The sequence below is a fragment of the Vombatus ursinus genome, unplaced genomic scaffold, assembly GCF_900497805.2.
Source record: "Vombatus ursinus unplaced genomic scaffold, bare-nosed wombat genome assembly UNPS02014832.1, whole genome shotgun sequence".
Classification (NCBI taxonomy): domain Eukaryota; kingdom Metazoa; phylum Chordata; class Mammalia; order Diprotodontia; family Vombatidae; genus Vombatus; species Vombatus ursinus.
The window spans coordinates 11,263,633-11,287,618 of NW_020954610.1; the positions used below are offsets into that span (position 1 = coordinate 11,263,633).

The following is a 23,986-nucleotide window of genomic DNA, read 5'->3' on the forward strand; positions in this document are numbered from 1 at the left end:
GTCTGCTGAAATGGTTTTACCTAAGTATGGCTGCTGCACATGCTATCTGCATATCTTGGAGCCATAGGTGAGAGCTGGGTGACAGGTGAATGCCAAAAGTGGATGAGCAGCCCTAAAAAGGGCTCGGAAAACCCTCACACCAGAGGTGCCAGTCCCCCTGAACTCCCCTTACAGCTCATGGCAGCTAGACAGTTCAGTGGATAGAACACTGGGCCTGGAGTCAGGAAGACCTGAGTTCAAATCTGGCTTCAGACAGTCATGGCTGTATGACACTGGCAGGTCACTTTACTATTCTGTTTGCCTTAATCCACTGAAGAAGGAATGGCAAACCACTCCAGTATTTTTGCCAAGAAAATTCTTAAGGTTCATGAAAAGTTGGATGTGACTGAACAACAACAACAAAGTATAAAATCATTATTTGACTTTTAAAGCCTTTTATAATGAACTCCTTCTTACCTTTCCAGTTTAATTACTCCTTTCCACTTTAATCCACAGTCATTTGTACTGGCTTTTTTCACTGCTTGGAATGTTCTTCCTCCTGGCTTTCCTGGCTTCCTTCAGGTCCCAGCTAAAATCCTTCTTTCTTCAAGAAACCTTTTTTTTTTTTTAAATTTCTGTTCCAAAGCATGGTAGTGCTTTCCTTCTGAGATTACTTCCAGTTTATCTTGTATGTAACTTTATTTCTACAGAGTTGTTTATGTGTCTCTCCAGCCTCCATTAGACTGTAAGCTCTTTGAGAACAGGGATTGTTTTTGCCTGTGTTTGTATCCTCAGTGCTTCCAACAGTGCCTAGCTCTTGGTGAGTGCTTAATAAATGCTGCTGACTGACTGACTTGTTCTGAGTTCAGACTCCACATCCTGACATTTAAAGTCATTTGATGTGACTGTAGCTTGTCTTTATAAAGCTGCCCCCATTCTCTGCTGAGGTTAGTTTACTTCATTATCACCTCATTTGGTTATTTTTGTGGCTTTACTTGTATTTCCTTCTACCTGGAATTCCTTCTCTGTTTCTGTAGATACTACCTGTCCTTCAAAGTTCCACTCAGATGCTAGCTTCTTTGAGAAGCCTTCTTAACTAGGTGAAGCTTTCTGTCCTCTGAACTATTATAATACTTAGAGTGTCCTTATTTTGCTCGTTAGTTAATCAACTAATAGTCCGGTTGGGCAGCTCTGTAATGATAGTGACCATGTTCTTATATGGATTTGTACTAGCCTTCATACTCTTTTTGCATGTTTCATATGCAGTATATAAGACATAATATTGTTTAGTTATATATATTAACGATAATAATTTTTTTAAAGGATTACCATTACTTGTTCAAAGAACTATTGCAAGAACTATTGTATTGCAAGAAAGCATTGGGAAAGGTCGATTTGGAGAAGTCTGGAGAGGAAAATGGAGAGGGGAGGAAGTTGCAGTAAAAATATTTTCCTCAAGAGAAGAACGTTCCTGGTTCCGTGAGGCAGAGATTTATCAAACTGTGATGTTACGTCATGAAAACATTCTGGGGTTCATAGCAGCTGACAATAAAGGTTGGTAAACTTTAAATTTTCTCTATGTTACTTCTGACAAAATCAACTTAATAGGTTTTTTAAAAGATTTCATTAATATTAACTAGTGAAATTTGGTCAGAAATAGAAAATTACCATGTAAATACAGTAAAACAAAGCATCATATAAATGTGAGCATTTATGATTGAAAGTGAGATGAGGTATAAAACTTCATATTTATCTCTATTAAATTTCATCTTATTAGATTCATTCCATCTTTTCAGCTTATCAGAGTTTCTTTAGATCTCAATTCTGTTAGATTATTAGTTGAATTCATTTTGAAACCACCACCCCAAATCATGTTTCCTTCCTAGTTCCAGGTTTCTTTTGGAATCTCACCAATCTTCTTGTCTCCTGGTTACCATACTTAAAGTATTGTCAGGATCAAATGAGGCAGTGGTGACAAAGTGCTTTTATAATGGGCAATTAATCATAATCACAAAAGTTGATGGATGTTGTGGAAGTCTAATGAATATGCTATCAAATGACAACTTTATTTGTTGTAGTCTGAGTTTTGTGTATTTTTCATCTTCAAGTGGTATTTAGGGATAATGTTGTAACAAGATTGTAGAAAAAGAGCAGGAAGGGACCTTCAAAATAATCTAGTTAAATCTGTTCCGGATTTTTCTGCCAAGCATCCTGAATTTGATTTTTGCTTTGTTTGGGGCAAGGGAAGAAAATGGTATCTAAAAGACCTAAACTGGATTTCAGTTATCTACTTCATCCTATATTATCCACTATTGAAGAGTTAAAAATTACATCTTTACCACTCTTAGATTCATAGTATTTGACATTATTTTTGCCTTTTTGAGGTAGAAGTACTTTGTCTTTATACTAGGTAGGACTTTTAGACATGTTTCCTGGTTATTTTAAGATTATAGGACAGCTCTGATTTGGAACACTCAATTTTATGAAGTATCCATATAATTGATCAGGCACCAAGGGGTCAATGTATAGATTCGTTGACCTACCTCCTTCTTTACCTTTCATTCCCCCAAAGTGACCCATTATTTTCCATTTCAGAACATCTAGAGGGTGATTGACCTAGAGAGGTGCTATTTTTTTGTTTCTCTTTACTTAAGTGTAAAGAATTATTTGGAACCTACCTCTTCCCCCCGGTTCTTATCAGTGATTCTTTCTAAAGTGAAGTATGCTTTTGAAACTCGGGGTACTTTATAGAAACAATAAAATAAGTGGAAGATATGTATAGGTGTAGAGCAGCCTAGGTAGCACAGTGGATAGAGTGCTGGGCCTAGAGTAAGGAAGACTCATGTTCCTGAGTTCAAATATGGCCTCAGACATTTTCTAGCTGTGTGATCCTGGGCAAGTTACTTAACCCTGTTTGCCTCAGTTTCCTCATCTGTAAAATGAGCTGGAGAATAAAATGGCAAATCACTGCAGTGTCTCTGCCAAGAAAACCCTTGAACAGTTGCCACTGTAAGTTATCTGGTCAGCGTTTGGTTATTATTGTCCTGAGGGGCCAGGTTGGAAGAGTGTTGGGATGATGAATGAAAATAAGTAAATGTGGCTTCTCACACTGTACTTGGCTGATTAGATAATCTATTCCTTCAGTGTTGTGCCACAGTCCCCCAGGGACTTCTGTTTGGGTGGGAGACCATTGCTGTAAATGAGGAAACAAGTCTAGAGGTGTTCTGGCATGTTTAAGGTCATATATGTAGTAATAATGCAACTGCAATTCAAATTCAAGTCCAAGCATCAGGGATCTGGTAAGCCCACCAACGTGGGTTACAAATGCCCTTCAAGTTAGTAGATAGTCTTTTGAGAATTTATCTCTGTATGGCCGGCGTGCTGAAGAGCCTCTCCAGACATAAACTAGTCATTGAAAAAGAGACATTGTGACCCATGTACACATAGAAAAAATTTAAAATAATACAGTGTTATTACTCAGTGGAGTGAAAAGAACACATCAGGAGTCAGGAATATAGGCATCGTCCCTGACAAGTCACTCAGTGTCTCATCCTGAGTTTCCTTTTCTTCTAAAATCAAGAGTTTTAATCTTTGACCTGATTACAATAAGGAGTTATTTTAAGGGTCAAATAGATATTGTGTGTGTGTGTGTGTGTGTGTGTGTGTGTGTGTATACATATATATAAAAGCTCTTTGAAAAGTATGATGCAAATGCAAAACAAAACTTCTAAAGCGAATATGGGATGGTGTTGCCATAGTGTTTTAGTATTAAAAGCTAGATATGACCATTTATGTAACATAATTTTAAATACTTTGTATAAATCTTAGAAAATTTTGCTATTCATTTGTTTTGCAGACAATGGTACATGGACTCAGCTGTGGTTGGTTTCAGATTATCATGAGCATGGGTCCCTTTTTGATTACTTGAATAGGTATACAGTTACTGTGGAAGGAATGATAAAACTAGCTTTATCCACTGCTAGTGGACTTGCGCATCTTCACATGGAGATTGTTGGCACTCAAGGTAAGGTTTCATTATTCATATAAGTGCAGAATGGTTGCAATGTAGTGTGTTTATATGCGACTCTACTAAGAGATGATTATTAAGAAACCTGTATTTCTAATTAATCTCAGGTTAAATTGTGATATGAACTTGGAAATGATTTCTATTGCTAATTTTCCTTCATCAACTTCATCTCATTAGTATATTACTGTGAATTCAAAAGTATTCTGTAGTATCTGTGCTTGGTTCTGGTGTTGAAAAGACTTAGTACTCTTAAGAATTAGACTAAAATTATTTGTGTATTTATAGGAGAATGTTCCAAGGTATCTGAGAATGAAATCTTCTTATGAAATAGGATTATATGTGTGATCTCTTAGCTGTGCAGTAATAATATAGTAAAATTACTATTACTAAGAATTTGAAAACATTTTACTTACTTTCAGTTCTACCTGCATTCCAGTCATGTATAATGTAATAACATCATTCACTCATGCACTTGGTTTTTTTTTTTTATATTATCTGGCTCCATAATTTTTATATATTAAAGTAGGAAGCCTTTTCAAAGGCAGATCCTTATTGAAAAAAATTTAATATTTTGGGTTTTCCCCAATTACATGTAAAAACAGTTTGTAATGTTTGGGGTTTTTTAAAATTTGGGGTTCCAAACTGTTTCCCTTCCTTCCCTCTCCTCCCCCCATTGAGATGGCAAGCAGTTTGATATAGATTATACATGTGCAGTCATGTAAAACATTTTTATGTTAGTCATGTTGGTTGTGAAAGAAAACAGATCAAAAGAATAAACAGGAAAAATAAAGTTAAAAAAGTATGCTTAGAACTGATTCAGACTACATCAGTTCCTTCTCTGGAGATGGATAGCATTTTCCATCATAAATCCTTTTAAATTGTCTTAGATTGTTGTATTGCTGAGAATAGCTAAGTCATACAGTATTGCTGTTACTGTGTATAATGTTCTCCTGGTTCTGCTTACTTCACTTTGCTTCAATTCATGTAAGTCTTTCTAAGTTGTTCTGAGATCATCCTGCTAATCATTTCTTATAGCACAGTAGTATTCTGTCACACTCATATACCACAACTTGGTCAACCATTCCCCAGTTAATGGGTATCCCCTCAATTTCTAGCTCTTTGCCACTACTAAAATACCTGTTATAAATATTTTTTGTACATGAAATCCTTTTCCTGATTTTTACCTTTTTGGGATACAGACCTAGTAGTGGTATTGCTGGGTAAAAGAATATGCATGGTTTTATAACCCTATTGGGCATGGTTACAAATTGCTGTACAGAATGAATACAGAGTCAGTCCACAATTCTACCAACAGTGCATTATGTCTCAATTTTCCTACATGCCCTCCAGTACCTGTCATTTTCCAATCTGATAGGTGTGGAGTGGTGGCTTAGAGTTGTTTTAATTTGCATTTTTCTAATCAGTAGCGATTTAGATCATTTTTTCATATGACTAGAGACAGCTTTGATTAACTTTGTCTGAACCTGTCACATCCTTTGACCATTTATCAATTGGGGAATGGCTCTTTTTTTTTTAAATACATTTAACCTGGTTACCTGTATATTTGAAAAAAGAGGCCCTTATCAGAAAAACTGGCAATAAAATTTTTTGACATTATTTCATTGTCGGACACTTTTCAGTAAATTGTAATTTCCCTGATTATCTCTTTCAGGTCTGTTTTTGCTGAGATCATATATGCTATCCTTGCCTTTCTTACCTCAGCTGAAGCAAAATAGACTGTGCTCCAACCCTTTATTTTACTCTGTACATCTTTTGTGTCAAATGTGTTTTTTGTAAACATTAATGTATTGTTGGATTCTGGTTTCTAATCCATTCTGCTATCCACTTGTATTTTATGGATGAGTTCATCCCATTCACATTCACAGTTAGGATTACTAACTCTACATTTCCCTCCCATCATATTTTCTTTTGTCTATCCTCTCTCTCTTTTTATTCTTTCCCTCCTCACCCACCCTTTTATCATTGCTCTGTGTCTCTTATCTCCTTCCCCTCATATTTCTCTGTTGGATAAGATATATTTCTGTACCCCAACTGACAGTGTGTGTGTGTGTGTGTGTGCATGCGTGCATGTGCGTGCATTCTTCCAATTCCAATTCCAGTGAGAGTCAGGTTCAAGCATTGCCTACCGTCCCCTCCCACATTTTCTCTTTAACTGTAAAAGCTCTTCTTTGCATGCCTTCTTATGTGAAATAATTTCACCATTATTCCTTTCCTTTGCTCCAGTGCATCCTTCTTTCTAACCCCTTCATTTTTAAAGATCATCGCCATATAATTGACTTACATCTGTCCCCCATCTGTGTAGATTCCTTCTATCTGCGCTAATAATGATAAAGTTCTTACAAGTTACATGTATTGTTCCGTATAGAAATGTAAGTAGTTTAACCTTATTAAGTCTCTTTTGGTTTCTTTCATGTTTACCTTTTTATGCTTCTGTTAAGTCTTCTGTTTAATTGTCAGATTTTCTATTCAGTTCTTGTGTTTTCATCAGGAATATTTTAAAGTCCTCCATTTCATTAAATGTGAACTTTATTTCCCCCCTAAAGGATTATACTCGGTTTTCCTGGGTAGGTTATTCTTGGTTGCAATCCTATCTCCTTTGTCTTCTGGAGTATATTCCAAGGTTTCTTTAATGTGGAACCTGCTAAATCTTCTGTGATCCACACTATTTGCATAGTTTCTGTCTGGTCACAATATTTTCTCCTTGATCTGAGAGCTCTGGAATTTGGTTATGATATTCCTGGGAGTTTTCATTTTGGGATCTTTTTCAGGAAGCAGTTCTTTCCGTTTCTATTTTACCCTTTGGATCAGGGCAGTTTTCCTAGACAACTTTTTGAAATACGATGTCTAGATTCTTTTTTTGATCATGGCTTTTAGGTAGTCCAGTAATTCTTAAATTCTCTCTCCTCGATCTATTTTCAGGTCAGCTGTTTTTCCAATGAGATTTTTCACATTTTTTCTTATTTTTTAAATTCTTTTGATTTGTATTTTTTTCTTGATGTCTCATAACATCATTAGCTTTCACTTGTCCAATTCTAATCTTTAAGGAATTATTTCCTTCAGTGAGCTTTGTGTCACTTTTTTCCATTTGGCCAATTTTGTTTTTTATGGTATTTTCTTGAGTATTTTTTGTGTCTTTTTTTTTTAAACCTAAGCTGTTAATTCTTTTCCTATAATTTTCCTTTTTTTAAAAAATGTTTTTAATTAATTTATTTTTAGTTTTCTACAATCACTTCCATAAGCTTTTGAGTTTTAAATTTTCTTCTCCTTCTTCCCTCTTCCTTCCCCACCTACCTCTCCAAGACAGTGTTCAGTCTGAGATAGACTCTACATATCCATTCCTATTAAACACATTTTCATATTTGTAAAGAAGAATTAGAACCAATAGGAGGAACCACAAGAAAGAAGAAACAAAACGAAACAGAAGGAAAAAAAGAGCAAATAGTATGCTTTGATCTGCATTCAGACTCCATAGTTCTTTCTCTGGATGTGGATAGCATTTTCCATCATGAGACTTGGAGATGCCTTAGATCCTTACATTGCTGAGAAGAGCTAAGTCTGTCAAAGTTAGTCATTCCACAACGTGGCTGTTACTGTGTACAATGTTCTCTTCATTCTGACTCAGCATCAGCCCATGCAAGTCTTTGCAGGTTTTTCTGAGAACATCCTGCTCATCACTTCTTAGAGTACAATAATATTCCATCATAATCACATATCACAACTTGTTCAGCCATTCTGCAGTTGATGGGCATCCCCTCAATTTCTAATTCTTTGCCACCACAGAAAGAGCTGCTATAAATATTTTTGTCCGCATGAGTCCTTTTCTCACTTTTATGATCTCTTTGGTATACATTTGGCATTGCTGGGTCAAAGAGTATCCACATTTTTATAGCCTTTTGGGCATAGTTCCAAATTGCTCCCCAAAATAGTTGGATCAGTTCACAACTCCACCAGCAATACATTAGTGTTCCAATTTTCCCACATCTTCTCCAACATTTATCATTTTCCTGTTTTGTCATGTTGGCCAATCTGATAGGTGTGTTGTGGAACCTCAGAATTGTTTTGATTTGCATTTCTCTAATCAGTAGTGATTTAGAGCATTTATTCAAATCATTATAGATAGCTTTAGTTTCTTCCTGTTCATATTCTCTGACCATTTATCAAGTGGGGAATGACTTTTATTCTTAGAAATTTGACTTAGTTCTCTTATGTATTTTAGAAATGAGGCCCTTATCGAGACACTGGTTGTAAAATTCTTTCCCAGTTTTCTACTTCCCTCCTAATCTTGGTTACATTGGCTTTTTGCCAAAACCTTTTCAATTTAATGTAATAAAATTATCCATTTTGCATTTCATAATGTTCTCTATCTCTCATTTGGTCATAAATTCTTTTGTTCTCCACAAATCTGACAGGTAAACTATTCCTTACTCTCCCAGTTTGCTTATAGTATCAGCCTTTATATCTAAATTATGAACCCATTTTGACTTTATTTTGGTCTGTACCCAGTTTCTGCCATACTCTTTTCCAGTTTTCCCAGCAATTTTTGTCAAATAGGGAGTTTCACAATTTTCTTGCATCACTCATTTCTTTTCCTAGTTTTTTCCTCTACCACTCTTATCTCATTAGCTTTTTCCAGGAATTCTTGTTGGGCTTGTGTCCAGTTTGCATTTTTCTTTGAGACTTTCTTTGCTCTTTCATGTAGTCGTCTTCTCAGTTTGTGTCTTGGTCTTCCCTGCCACCATAGTAACTTTTCTCTCTTTTCTTTTCTTTCTTTTTTGAGGCATTTGGGGTTAATTGACTTGCCAAGAGTCACACAGCTCTGTGTTATATTTCTGAGGCCGAATTTGAACTCAGGTCCCCCTGACTCCAAGGCTGGTGCTCTATCTACTGTACTACCTAGTTGCCCCCACATTGAATTTCTTTTTTTTTTTTTTGGCTAGGCAGTGGGGTGAAGTGATTTGCCCAGGGTCACACAGCTAGTGAATGTTATGTGTCTGAGGCTGTATTTGAACTCGGGCCCTCCTGACTCCAGGGTCACTGCTCTGGCTCCACTGCGCCACCTAGCTGCCCCATAGTAACTTTTTATGTTCAAGTTTTTTGTTTGCTTGTTTTGCCAGCCTATTTTTTTCTTTTCAACTTTCTTTTTCAAGTTGAGCTCTGCACACCTGAAAGTCGGGAGGAGGCACTATCCCAAATTTAAAGTTTTTTTGCACTGCTGTTTTCAGAGCCAGTTCTAGGGTTCTACAAGTTTTCAGTGCTTTTAAGGTGGTGATATCTTGACAGAAGTGTGGTCACTGGTCTGCCCTCTGATCTTTATGCGGGAAAGGTACCTGCTCCCCTATAGCAACAATTGCTAGCATTTCTCATTTACAACTGTAAACCAGAACCATGTGTGGGCAGTGGAGTTGCCAGATAATATCTGATCCTGTGCCCCTGGTCAGAACAGGGTCTCCTGGTCTTTCTGACCAGTTTTCCGTTCTCCTTACTGTCTCTGGTCTGAGAGCTCCCAGAGTTGCTGCTGCTACTATTTCAGCCACCTCCAAGACCCACTGTTAGTGTTGCTGACATGTGTTTTGGGCCAGCTCCTACTCTGTTGTCACAGACCTCTCCTGCTGACCTCTTAAAGCTGTCTTGAGCTGGCAAAATGTCTCATCTAGACCTTTTGTTGGCTCTGCCACTCCAGAATTTGACTTTATGCATTATTTTAAAGTTGTTTGGAGGGGAATGTTGGGAAAGTTCAGCTGGGTTGCTGCCTCTACTCTGCCATCTTGGCTCTGCCCAGAATGAGATAATTTCAAAAATTATTAAGTTAGGTGGCTTTGGAACATCGAATACCTGTATGCAGAGAGTTGTGATTCAAAGAGCTAATGGATGTCAAGTAAGAGGTACTAGAGAGGTACAAATAAAAGTGTAAGAGCTATGGTACAGTAGGAAAAGTGCTGATTTAGAGTCAGAGGACTTGGGTTCAATTCTGGCTCAGCCTCTTATATGATTTGGGGCAAGTCATTTTTCTTCTTTAGATTTCAGTTTCCTCATCTGTAAAATGAGGGGGGTTTTACTAGATGATCTTTATAGTCATTTCCAGTTCTGAAGCAGTCGTCCTGTGATCTAATCAGATTTGTAGATGACTTAAAGCTGAGAGTGATCACTGATTCAGTGGATATTTTGGGATCCAGTTCAATTCAGCAAGCATTTAAGTGCTCACTGTGTTCCAGGGCCTACCTTCAATGAGGTTACCTTCCATCTGGAGAGAGAGAAGATGGATACAGTAAAATCAGTGCAAATTATGCACAAAGTAAATTACAAAGTAATTTCCTGAGCAGGAGTAGGAAAAACAAGGCAGATTTCAAATTTTTGGGAAAACATATTTTTAAATATTAATGCTTAATATAGACAATTTTACAATTATACATAATGATAGACTAAGATTCAGTGCTTTTGGATATTTCAAAATAGTGAATTATAAAAAGCATTCTTTACATAATTTTTAAAAATTAGATATTTTTTACTGTCTAGGTTAATACTAAATCATTCTGTTTATCAACTTTGGCAGCATAAAGAAGTAGGTTGGTAGTTAGATGATAGGGGAAAAAAGCAAACCGGGATCAGAATTTCTTTGACTAATCTCCAGGGTGAATGTTTTTCAGTCCTTGAGTTAACAGAATAATAGAGTTTTCCTAGCTGGAAAGGATTATTAGAGAGTATACTAGACATAGTCTCTGAAATATTTTTCTGTCTACATTTTCATAGTAGGCATTTACTTTTATATTTTATTTTTGTCTTAAATAAAAGACTGATAATTTGTGGCTACTGACATAGTATCTTTTCTACAATCATGTTTAACTTTTGTTCCTTTAGGCAAACCAGCAATTGCCCATAGAGATCTGAAATCAAAGAATATTTTAGTCAAGAAGAATGGAACATGCTGTATTGCAGACTTAGGACTTGCAGTAAGACATGATTCAGCCACAGATACCATTGATATAGCTCCAAACCACAGAGTGGGAACAAAAAGGTAAAAATTATTAAATAGTATTTAACATACTTAAAATCACTTTTTATTCCTCCCCTTTCTGATTTTTCTTGATCTCAAACCTTTATTTTATTGATTTCACACATACCACAAATAGGACTTAAGTTCTTTTGCATGCTAAGTGGAAAACCCTGAAACCAGCACACCTGAAAAAACAGGTGCAAATTAGTGAAATTGGTTACTTCGTATATCACACACCTATAACCAAGAAACTTTTTTCAGCTTGCAACTTTAGACTTGAGGCCTTTATCTTTGGATAGAAGAGTGACCTTTTTCTCTCAAAGTTAAATAGTATGTGGGCTTTATTGGGACCTGGAATTCCTGGGACACCTCAAAAATCTCAAATGGACCCCAGGACTGCCTGGTCGCAAGAAGGGGAAACTCTTTGGTTGGTGAGCTTAATTTTGATTCCTGAGGAAATTCTAGAATGGATCATTAAAGAGGTGGTCACTGAAAATCTAGAAAAAGTAATGATTACAAAGAACCAGCATGGCTTCAAGAGTAGGTTAACTGGAATTTGGTACTTAGTATCACAATCTATATATCAACTTTAGAACTTAAAAACAAATTACCATTTAGTTAGAAATATATAAAATTCTTCTCAGACTTTTATAATTACATAAATATACTTTACATGTGAAATACACAAATGTGTTATACATATGTTATAGATGTGTGATTAGATTTTTTTTTCTTACAGCCATTACCTAAGGTCTCCTTCATAGGTGAAATATATATATATCCTCAGCTAATGTTTAAGGGCATTCATATTGGCTTTATAATCATATCTGAAATCATAGGATCTTAGGGCTAAAAATGGAGGGAAGCTTAGAGGTCATATAATTGAGCCACTTTTAGTCTGTAGATGAGAAACATAAGGTTTGGGTAGCAAATAATAGAACTAGAACTATTAATTAAAAATCTAGGTCCTTTGACTCCACATCCTGTCCTCTTTTCATTTTAGTACGCTCCACTGTCCTGCTTTTTTAGATGTGTTGTTCCAGAGTCATCTGATGAATTATTTCACTTCTCTGTAAAACTGGTATTTCTGTATATAGTATTAGGTCATTATGGAAAAATACTGCGAAGACATTTTTTTCTTGAGTCACTTTAAAACTGTATTAAAAGGGTTTAAGTTCTGTTTAAAAATATTTGTTCCTCTTGGGAAACAAAGTCTTGAACATCAGGTCTAAAAATTCTTGTAGAAGTAGTTCTATCTCACTTTATGTGTGTGAAAGAAGTGATTGTTAGGGGCAATTTCTGAAAAAAGGTGAAGTATGCAAATTTTGAGTGACACTAGGTATTCTTTTTGAAGAGTGATTGGAAAAAAGACAATCATAAAGGGGTACCAATATGATTATAATCTGTGATGCATAGGGAAAAAGTATCCAGACACATTTTATGTATTTTACCACATGGAATATTTAGTCAAAAGGTATTTGAGTTACTACTGTTTGCAAAGCACTGTAAAAGACACTTGAGTTATACTAAGAAATGAGCTCTGTTTTTTATAAACTTATCATCCATTAGAGGATGAAAGACATAAATGTATATGCAAGAATAATATATATATATATATATATATACATATATTCACATGCATAAATATGTAAGTCTGCATCTATAAAAAAGAAACAAGAACCAGGAATCTCCTGTAGTCCATGCCTTGTAAAAAGGTCCTGTGAAGTACCTTCAGATATTAAGATACTCCAATTTCTGTTTTTGAAAAAGTATGATCACTGAGGTAATTTTTTCTTTTTTTAAAAATTTTTACATTATTTATTTTTAGTTTTCAACATTCACTTCCATAAACTTTTGAGTTTTAAATTTTTTCCACCCCCTTTCCACTTCCTTCCCCAAGACGGCATGCAGTATGATATAGGCTCTACATAGTACATTCTTATTAAACATATTTTCCATATTAGTCATGTTGTAAAGAAGAATGGGAGGAACCACAAGAAAGAAGAAACAAAACAAAAAAAGAGAGCAAATAGTATGCTTCGATCTGCATTCGGACTCCATGGTTCTTTCTCTGGATATGGATGCATTTTCCTTCATGAGACTTTTGGAGTTGTCTTAGATCATTGCATTGCTGAGAAGAGCTAAGTCTATCAAAGTTAGTCATTGCACAATGTGGCTGTTACTGTGTACCATGTTCTGCTGGTTCTACTCGCTTCACTCAGCATCAGTTCATGTAAGTTCTTCCAGGTTTTTCTGAGAGTTTCCTGCTCATCATTTCTTATGGAACAGTAGTATTCCATTACATTCATATACCACCTTGTGGTACATGAACTTGTTCAGCCATTCCCCAATTGATGGGCATCCCCTCAATATCCAATTCTTTGCCACCACAGAAAGAGCTGCTGTAGATATTTTTGTATACGTGGACCCTTTTCCCATTTTTATTATTTCATTGGGATAAAGCCCTTTGGCATGGTTCCAAATTGCTCTCCACAATGGTTGGATCAGTTCACAACTCCAACAACAATACATTAGTGTTCCAATTTTCCCACATCTTCTCCAGCATTTATCATTTTCCTGTTTTGTCACGTTGGCCAATCTGATAGGTGTGATGTGGTACCTCAGAATTGTTTTGATTTGCATTTCTGTAATCAATAGTGATTTAGGGCATTTATTCAAATGACTATAGATAGCTTTAATTTCTTCCTCTGAACACTGCCTGTTCATATTCCTTGACCATTTATCAAGTGGGGAATGACTAGTATTCTTAGAAATTTGACTCAGTTCTCTACGTATTTTAGAAATGAGGCCCTTATCAGAGACACTAGTTGTAAAATTCTTTCCCAGTTTTCTACTTCCCTCCTAATCTTGGTTGCATTAGCTTTTTGCCAAGACCTTTTCAATTTAATGTAATCACAATTATCCATTTTGCATTTCAAAATGTTCTCTGTCTCTTGTTTGGTCATAAATTTTTCTGTTCTCCATAAATCTGACAGGTAAACTATTCCTTACTCTCCCAGTTTGCTTGTAGTATCAGCCTTTATATCTAAATTTTGATTTTATTTTGGTATATAGTATAAGATGTTGATCTATGCCCAGTTTCTGCCATACTCTTTTCCAGTTTTCCCAGCAGTTTTTGTCAAATAGTGAGTTCTTATCCCAGAAGCTGGGGTCTTTGGGTTTATCAAACAGTAGATTACTATAGTCATTGACTACTGTGTCTTGTGTACCTAGCCTATTGCACTGATCCACCATTCTTTTTCTTAGCCAGCACCAAGTAGTTTTGATGATTGCTGCTTTATAATAATAATACAATGTAAGATGGCTAGGCCACCTTCTCTAGCATTTCTTTTCATTAATTCCCTTGATATTCTGGACCTTTTGTTCTTCCAGGTGAATCTTGCTATTATTTTTCCAGCTCTATAAAATAATTTTTTGTTAGTCTGATTGGTATGGTACTGAATAAGTAAATTAATTTACATAGAATTGTCATTTTTATTATATTAGCTTGGCCTACCCGTGAGCAACTGATGCTTTTCCAGTTATTTAGATCTGACTTTATTTGTGTGAAAAGTGTTTTTTAAATTGTGTTAATGTAATTCCTGGGTTTGTTTCAGTGGGTAAACTCCCAAATATTTTACAGTGTCTACAGTAGCTTTAAATGGAATTTTCCTATCTCTTGCTGTTGGGCTTTGTCAATAATATATAAAAATGTTGACGATTTTTGTGGGCTTATTTTATATCCTGCAACTTTGCTAAAGTTGTTTATTAATTCAAGTAGTTTTTTACTTGATTCTCTAAGTATATCATATCATCTGCAAAGAGTGATAGCTTAGTTTCTTCTTTGCTTATTCTAATTGCTTCAATTTCTTTTTTCTTCTCTTATTGCTAAAGCTAACATTTCCAGTACGATACTGAACAACAGTGGTGATAATGGACATCCTTGTTTCACCTCCCAGTCTTATTGAAAATGCTTCTAGTTTATCCCCATTACATATGATGCTTGCTGAAGGTTTTAGGCAGATGCTACTTTATCATTTTAAGGAAGACTCCATTTATTGCTATGCTCTCTAGTGTTTTTAATAGGAATGGCTGTTGTATTTTGTCAAAAGCTTTTTCTGCATCTATTGAGATGATCATGTGGTTTCTGTTAGTTTTGTTGCTGATAGTTTTCCTAATATTGAACCAACCCTGCCTCCCTGGTATAAATCCTACCTGGTCATAGTTATCATTCTAGTGATAAGTTGCTGTAATCTTTTTGCTAATATTTTATTTAAAATTTTTGCATCTATATTCATTAGGGAAATTGGTCTATAATTTTCTTTCTCTGTTTTGACCCTTCTTGGTTTAGGTATCAGTACTGTATTTGTATCATAAAAAGAATTTGGTAGGACTCCTTCACCTGTTTTCCAAAAATAGTCTACATAATTGTTCTTTAAATGTTTGATAGAATTTGCTTGTAAATCCATCTGGCCCTGGAGATTTTTTTCTTTGGGAGTTCATTGATGTCTTGGTCAGTTTCTTTTTCTGAGATGCAATTGTTTAAGTATTTTACTTCCTCTTCTGTTAATCTGGGCAATTTGTTCATGTAAATATTCATCCATCTCACTAAGATTGTCAAATTTATTGGCATACAGTTGGGCACAATAGTTCCTAATGTTTTAATTTCCTCTTCAGTGGTGGTGAATTCACCTTTTTCATTTTTGATACTGGTAATTTGGTTTTCTTTCTTTTTTAATCAGATTAACCAAAGGTTTATCTATTTTGTTGTTTTTTCATAAAACCAGCTCTTAGTTTTATTTATTCAATAGTTTTCTTAATTTCAGTTTTATTAATCTGTTCTTTGGTTTTCAGTATTTCTAATTTGGTATTTAATTGGAGCTTCTTAATTTGTTCTTTTTCTAGCTTTTTTAGTTGCATGCCCAATCCTTCGATATCCTCTTTTTCTAGTTTATTCATGTAAGCATTTAGAGATATAAAACTTCCCCTAAGAACTGCTTTTGCTGCATCCCATAAGTTTTGGTATGTTGTCTCACTATTGTCATTCTCTTTTATGAAGTTATTGATTGTTTCTGTGATTTGTTGTTTGACCCACTCATTCTTTAGGATTATTTAGTTTGCAGTTAATTTTTTTTTTTTAATTTTTAGGCAGTTGGGGTTAAGTGACTTGCCCAGGGTCACACAGCTAGTAAGTATCAAGTGTTTGGTCTGAGTCTGGATTTGAACTCAAGTCCTCTTGACTTAAGGGCCAGCACTCTATCCACTGTGCCACCTAGTTGCCCCCTCTAATTTTTAGTGTATCTTTCCATGACCCTTTATTACATATAATTTTTATTGCATCGTGATCTGAAAAGAATGCATTTAATGTTTCTGCCCTTCTGCATTAGATTGCAAGATATTTATGCCCTAGTGCATGGTCAGTTTTTGTATATGTGCTATGTACTGCTGAGAAAAAGGTATATTTCTTTCTATTCCCATTGAGTTTTCTCCAGAGGTCTACCATATCTAACTTTTCTAAAATTCTATTCACCTTTATTTTGTGGTTAGATTTATCTAATTTTGAGAAGGGGAAGTTGAGGTCCCCCACTAGTAGAGTTTTGCTTCTTTTTCTTCCTGTAACTCCCTTAACTTCTCCTCCAAGAATTTGAATGCTATACCACTTGGTACATAGATGTTTAGTAATGATATTACTTCATTGTCTGGTGCCTTTTAGCAGGATATAGTTTCCTTCCTTATCTCCTTTAGTTAGCTCTATTTTTGTTTTGTCTGAGATCAGGATTGCTATCCCTGCTTTTTTTTTTACTTCAGCTGAAGCATAATACTCCAGCCTTTTACCTTTATCCTGTGTGTCTCCTTCTATTTCAGATGTGTTTCTTATAAATAATATATTGTAGGATTATGTTTTTTAATCCATTCTGCTATCCTGTTTCCATTTTATGGGAGAGTTCATCCCATTCACAGTTATGGTTACTATCTGTGTCTTTCTTTCCATCCTGTTTCCAACCCCCCCCTTATGCTTTTCTTTCTCCTTTCTCCCTTTCCTTCCTCAAAAGACTTTTGCTTTTGACTACCGCCTCCCTCAGTCTTCCCTCCCTTCTATCCATCCCCTCCCTTTTCATTGCCCTTTCCCCTCTCACTGCCCATAGGGCAAGTTAGATTTCTGTACTGAGTATATTATTCCCTCCTTGAGCCAAATCCAATGAGAGTAAGGTTCAAACAATGCTTATCTCCCTTCCTTTCTCTTTACTGTAATGTTTTTGTGCCTCTTCATGTGATGCAGTTTACCCTTTTCACCCCTTAATTAGGATTTTTATCATCATATCCGAGTCAATTTATATCCATACTCTCTGACTCAGATATATATATATATATATATATATATATATATATAAAATCTTCTAAATGTCATAATAAAGATGAGTTCTCAAGAGTTACAAGTATCATCTTCACATGTAGGGATGTAAAAAGTTTGCCCTTATTGAATAATGTGTTTTTTTTTCTTTGTTGTTTACCTTTTTATGCCTCTCTTGAGTCTTGTATTTGAAGATCAGATTTTCTCTTGAGCTCTGGTCTTTTCATCAGGAAAGTCTTTAAGTGCCCTATTTTATTGAATATCCATCTCCTTGCCTGAAAGATTATTCTGTTTTGCTGGGTAGTTGATCCTTGGTTGTAATCCAAACTCCTTTGCCTTATGGAATATCATATTCCAAGCCCTCCAATCTTTTATTTATTTATTTTGGTGAGGCAGTTGGGGTTAAGTGACTTGCCCAGAGTCACACAGCTAGTAAGTGTTGTGTGTCTGAGCCGGAGTTGAACTCAGATCCTCCTGACTCCAAGGCCAGTGTTCTATCCACTGCACCACCTAGATACCCCCTCTCTGATCTTTTAATGTAGAAACTGCAAGGTCCTATGTAATTCTGACCGTGGTTCTATGGTATTTGAATTGTTTCTTTCTGGCTGCTTGCAGTATTTTCTCCTTGACCTGATAATTCTGGAATTTGGCTGTAATATTCCACGTTTATCAATTTGGGAATCTCTTTTAGGAGGTGATTGGTGAATTTTTTTGATGATTGTTTTACCCTCTGGTTCTGGGACCTCATGGCAGTTTTCCTTGATAATTTCTGGGAAGATGCTGTCCAGGCTCTTTTTATCATAGCTTTCAGCTAGACCAATAATTCTTAAGTTATCTCTCCTGGATCTATTTTCCAGGTCAGTTGTTTCTCCAATGAGATAATTTTACGTTTTCTTCACTTTTTTCATTCCTGACCGATTCTTAATGTCTCATAGAGTCATTAACTTCCACTTGCCCCATTCTAATTTTTAAACGAATTGTTTTCTTCAGTTAGCATTTGTCTCTCCTTTTCCATTTGGCCAATTCTACTTTCTAAGGACTGGTTTTCTACAGTCAATTTTTGTCCTTCCTTTTCCAAGCTCTTGACTCTCTCTTTTACATACCTCTCATTTCGTTTCCCACTTTTTCTTCTGCCTCTCTTATTTGGCTTTTAAAATCCTTCTTGAGCTCTTCGAAAAAGTCTTTTTGGGCTTGAGACAAGTTCATATTCCTCTTTGAGGTTTCAGATGTGGGTAAATTGACAATGCTGTCCTCTTCTTCTGAATTTGTGTTTTGATCTTCCCTATCCCCATAGTAAGAATCAGTGGTCTTTGTTTTTCTGTGTTGCTTTTTGTTCATGGTGTTTGCCTTTTCCCTGGCTTTTAAAGTTGATCTCTGCTTCTGGGGCACAGGAGATAGTGTCCCACACTTCTTGTGCTGGGGCCTAGGGGCCCCTGGTTACTGGCTTTGTGTGCTGGGGCCTCAGGTTCTGGCAGCTGGAGACTGTAGAGGCTATAGCTTACCTGGTGGTGGCTGGTGTGTGCCAAGGCCAGGTGGGGTTACACTGAAGCTCACGGGGTATGGTGTGGGAGAAGAGGTGGTCTGGCCACTGGAGTTCACCTCCTCACCAGGGGCTGCACTAGAGCACGGATAGGCTCACCCCGCTGGTAGAAGCCTGTCCACTGCACAATTGGTGGTTCTCTGTGCTGGTGCCTGCTGTTTCCCTGGCTGTGCCAAGGCATGTGGGGGGGGGGGCGGTCCTGGTGTTGGCACTTGCTGTTCCACTTCCCTGGGGCTTAAGGTCTCCTGCTGGTTTGCTGAGGTGGGGTTTGCCTCTGGCTTGCTGGGATGCCTCCAGTCTTGTACTGGTCCCCTCCAGCCACAGCAAGAGGGACCTTTCCTGTTAATCCTCATACCCTCATGAGCTAAAAAGCTGCTGTATTCTGTCTTTCTGCTGGCTCCACTGTTCCAGGATTTTTCCTGGGGCGGTATTTTCTGGGTTTTTTAAGGCCAATAAGGGAAAGTGAGAGCGACTTACTGCTTACTCCACCATTACTTCCACTCCCGGAAGTAGCCTGGGATAATTTTTAAATGACATAGCAAAGTTTTTCTAGAAAACAGCCTTTAGTTTAGATTTTCCAGGCTGTTCAAAGTACCTCCCATAAATCCCTCTGAAAATCTAAGAATGCTAACAAAATGATTATTAATTAAACATTTCATTTATAATAGAATTATTTTTATATTTTTTATTTTATTTTTTGTTTATTATTTTTTAGGTAGGCCATGTTTTTGATAGAGTTATCTATATTTTTTCAGGAGACCCCAGTTTACTGCAAAAAAGAAATTACATTTACGATTATTTTAGAGGATTTTAATTTTTTAAGGGAAACAGTTCTGTGTTCTGGTAAAATCAATGAATGACAGGTCAGGAGATCTGTATCCTAGTCCTGGACCTACCTCTAACTAACTAGCTATAAAACCTTGAGCAAATCTCTAGGGCTCACTTTTATTCCTATGGAAAGGTAGGTTGGGGTTGAATTGTGGAGGGCCTTTTATTCAGTAAGCAGAGGGAAACTTGGAAAAGTTTTGAGTAAAGGGGTAATGTGGTTACAGTTATACAATAAAAGATTAATATGGCAACAGTATATATAAGGTAAATTTGGGAAGGGGAGGATGGATGAAGTAGGAATCCAAGAAGATGACTAGACATGGTACCTAACATACACCCATAATCCCTGCTACTGGGAAGACTGATGCTGGCAGATCTATTCAACTCAGTGGGCTAAGTCAATCAGTATCCACTCAAAGTTTAGCATTGGTATGGTCAGATGCCAGGAAGCAGGGAACCATCAGATTGCCTAAAAAGGAACAAACTAGCCCAAGATGAAGATTGGAGAGTCAAAGCTCCTGTGGCAAATGGAGTGGGCCTGGGCTGCGAATGACCCTTGCACTTCCAGCCTAGGAGAAATAGGGAGACCCAGTTTTTTTTTTTTGGTTGTTGTTGTTGTTTTGGTCCAAGGAGATAGTCTAAACAAGAAAGAAATGGCTTTAAGCGGGAAGTCAGGTTAAGGCTACACTATGTCTGTAGTCTTAGACAAGAGAGAATGAGAGCTTTGGAACAGAGTGGAAATACTAGAAATGAAGACAAAGGGAGAGATATTTTGAAGGTAGAAAATATGGGACCTATCACCTTATTAAATGAGGGAGTAAGGGGTAGGAAAAAATTAAGTTGATCTTAATAAGCAAGTGTGTGGTGCATTGTTGGGAAGTCCAGCATGTATCAGCAGGAATCTGTGCATGTAGGGGCTTGTTTATAGTGTGATACTATATGGTGACATGACACAATATTGCACCATCAAAATTTCAGTTCAGGAAAAAAAACACAAATGTATAATAAATTATTAAATTTAAGATGTGTCATTTTCTTTTTTAAAAAATTTATATTTTTTTTAAATGATAAAAATTGCAAAAAACAAACTGTTAAAGGGTTCTTAAAGGAAGTAGATTTCCAGGGGGGCACTGAGTAATTTTTTTCTCTTTTGGTTGAGGTGGTTGGGGTTAAATGACTTACCGAGGGTCACACAGCTAATAAGTGTCAAGTGTCTGAGGCCAGATTTGAACTCAGGTCCTCCTGACTCCAAGGCCAGAACTCTATTCACTGTGCCACCTAACTGCCCCATATATATATATATATATATATATATATATATATATATATTTTTAAAGGAGGCAGTAGGCCAAATAAGTTTGGGAATCTCTGAACTAGACAGAAGAATGGATTAGGGAAGTTCAAGTGAGAACTATAGAAGCTGTGAGAAAAGAGTTCCAGGAAGGAGAGTCAACTTAGTGACAAATGTAGAAGAAATATCACTAAGAAACTGAGAAAAGGGCTTAAACCTTGAATCTGAGGTCTTTGTCACCGAGATCTTTCCTTGTTGCAGCTAGCTAACTCAGCAGACTCCCTTTCTTAAGCAAGCAATGCTGTGTAATATATGAATCATTTTGCCACTGATATAATATATTAAGTTAGAATGACATAATTAAAAAATTTTTTTGGTCTGAATTCAGTTTCATTAGTGTTAAACTCTCTGTGAAAAAAAATTTTCTCTACCAACACAGATGGTTCTACTCTGCAACTTTATATATTTAAGGAGTTGCCTGGGTCACTGAGATTTTAAATATTCACATAGCCAGTAAGTATCAGAAGTAAGACAATATTAAAAGCTAAAATTTTAATGTACGTAATGAAGCAGTTAAGATAACAAGAGTTAGCAACTGAGTTAAGGATGTTACCAGTTCAACCATATATTAAGTTTGAATATGGGAAAGGATCAAGAGATTGATGTTTTTGTTCCTTGTTCAATCATTTTCAAGTGTGTATTTATTGTTCTTCCATGAGTAAATAATTTAGCATAATCAGTGTACATGTCATTTTCCTGCTAGGCACTGAGAATAGTGCCTTTATAATAAGAATAAGAATAGACAAGAAGACATTTTATTTGTTTAATAATCAGGTACCTTCATACTTCATATATTGTGTATTGACACAGGTAACCCTTGATTGGCTTATCTACTTTAAGGGCATTTGATGGTTTTTCAGATGTAATTTTTCAGTGTAGAGATGGAGGAATTCTTCAGAATTTTATTTTATATATTGGTTGCTTGCTGGAAATAAAAGATTATAAAATATTTTTAAATAAGGGGGGGAAATCATTCAGGTGTTTTTGAATATTCTTCCCCTCTCTGCTATGATTATAGACTTCCCTGTCTTCTTTTAAGTCCCAACTAAAATCTCACCTTCTACAGGAAGCCTTCCCTAATCCCCTCTTAAATCCAATATCCTTTCCTCTGTTAATTATTTCCTATTTTTTTGTATATAGCTTGCTTCATATATATTTGTTTTCATGTTGTCTCTCCCATTTGATTGTAGGCTCCTTGAGGGCAAGGGCTGTTTTTTGCCTCTTTTTGTGTCCCCAGCTCTTAACATGGTACCTAGCATATAAAAGACTCTTAATATTTATTTATTGATTTTTTAATAGGTACATGGCCCCTGAAGTTCTAGATGATTCCATAAATATGAAACACTTTGAATCATTCAAGCGCGCTGACATCTATGCAATGGGATTGGTTTTCTGGGAAATAGCTCGGAGATGTTCAATTGGTGGTAAGTTACAGTTTTACACAATTATGTGAATATTATCTCACTACTTCAAGGGGTTATGAGAAATGTACTTCTTAAAAACTGTAAAGGACTACAGAAAATAAAGCTTATTTAGTAAATCTACTACTTAAGCCATTTTACTTGGATAATCTCTTAATTCCGATTAAAAGTGAAAGAAAATAACCTGCTTCCAAGTGTCTCTGTCTTTGTACCTCTGTGTCTCCATTTACCTTTTCCTGTTCTAATGTTTGGAGACATCTGACTATTAGGAATAAATTAAATTCATATTATACTGGAAATTATCCATAGAACAGTTATCTGCCTAAGAAAGAGGTTGTTACTTAGGAATCTACCTTTATGTACGTGGATCATACCTTGAACTGGCAAGAATTTCATCAGGTATTTGTCCCAACAGATAAGCTCATTCCAAAGAAATTTTCTCACTTAAATCCTATAAACACCCTTGTTTCTATTCCTCTTATTTCTTTTATGATATATGTACTTAACTTTAGAACATGTCATTATACTCAGTATTTTTTGTTCTTACTCATTTAACAACTAGCATGGATTGATATATGTATGCCATATACCCATTTTAAAACATAGTAACATTTCAAATAAATTATTTTTTAGAAATGTAATAATAGGGCATTTGCTAGTAGAATGGGTCCAGAGAGAAGATAGATTGAAGCAGTACCTCTGTCCTAGAACTCGATGCCAGACAGGAAATGGTGCTGATATTCTCCTCCTTATTCCCAAATCACTAGTATATCCATTTATGCAGTCTACTCATGTGCCCCTCACATGCCATTGAAATAGCTGGGGCAGCTTCTAGAACTCAGTCGTTTTTCTTTTAGTTTTCTGGGTTCTAGGACCTCCCATAAGCTGACAGAGTTTGTCTTTATTAAATGTCTTGTGGCTTGGGCGTTTTGAAGCTGTTGGTTCCCAATCCCCCACCTGGATGTGTAAAGGAAGCAAATGTATAAGTTTTTAAAGTATCTTTTTTTTTTGGATGATTTTAATGTATTGGATGAAGAGGATAGGGGTGGGGAGGAAGAATTCTGCCCTTTTAAAATAGCATGAAATCATGTTGTAATGTCTAAAAATAAAATAAATAGGAGGGAAGGGAATCCATACAGAAGATTTCTCAATGTTGTGAAAGAGCAGATTGTTGAGACAAACCAAACATAAGCCCAAATAAAAAACTTTAAAACTGAGTCATGTATTCTGGGTAGAGAAGACAGATACTAATTAATAAAAAGGTCTATTTTTGTGTATGATATAAATGTGTATAAATATTGCACCCCTATATGACATGTACTTGTATGGCAGTTTTTTATATGGCAATGTGTAGTGTAAGGTGCTGTTAAAGAAGTGAATCTGCATTTAATGTATATCATACTACCATAGGTGCATATAGAGGGATATATACAAATAGATACATACATTGATATACTTTATTAATTTGACAGCACA

At 36.0% G+C, this 23,986-nt stretch overlaps 1 protein-coding gene across 1 annotated transcript in view; it reads left to right on the forward strand.

The window, feature by feature from the left end:
* The window catches only part of LOC114025915 (TGF-beta receptor type-1), a 74,563-nt gene that overhangs the window by 44,552 nt on the left and 6,025 nt on the right, over window positions 1–23,986 (forward strand). The window contains exons 4-7 of the mRNA XM_027839439.1: window positions 1,303–1,533; window positions 3,836–4,003; window positions 10,883–11,039; window positions 22,389–22,513. Of these exons, the coding sequence (XP_027695240.1) occupies window positions 1,303–1,533; window positions 3,836–4,003; window positions 10,883–11,039; window positions 22,389–22,513 (681 nt within the window). The remainder of the gene's footprint in view (window positions 1–1,302; window positions 1,534–3,835; window positions 4,004–10,882; window positions 11,040–22,388; window positions 22,514–23,986) is intronic.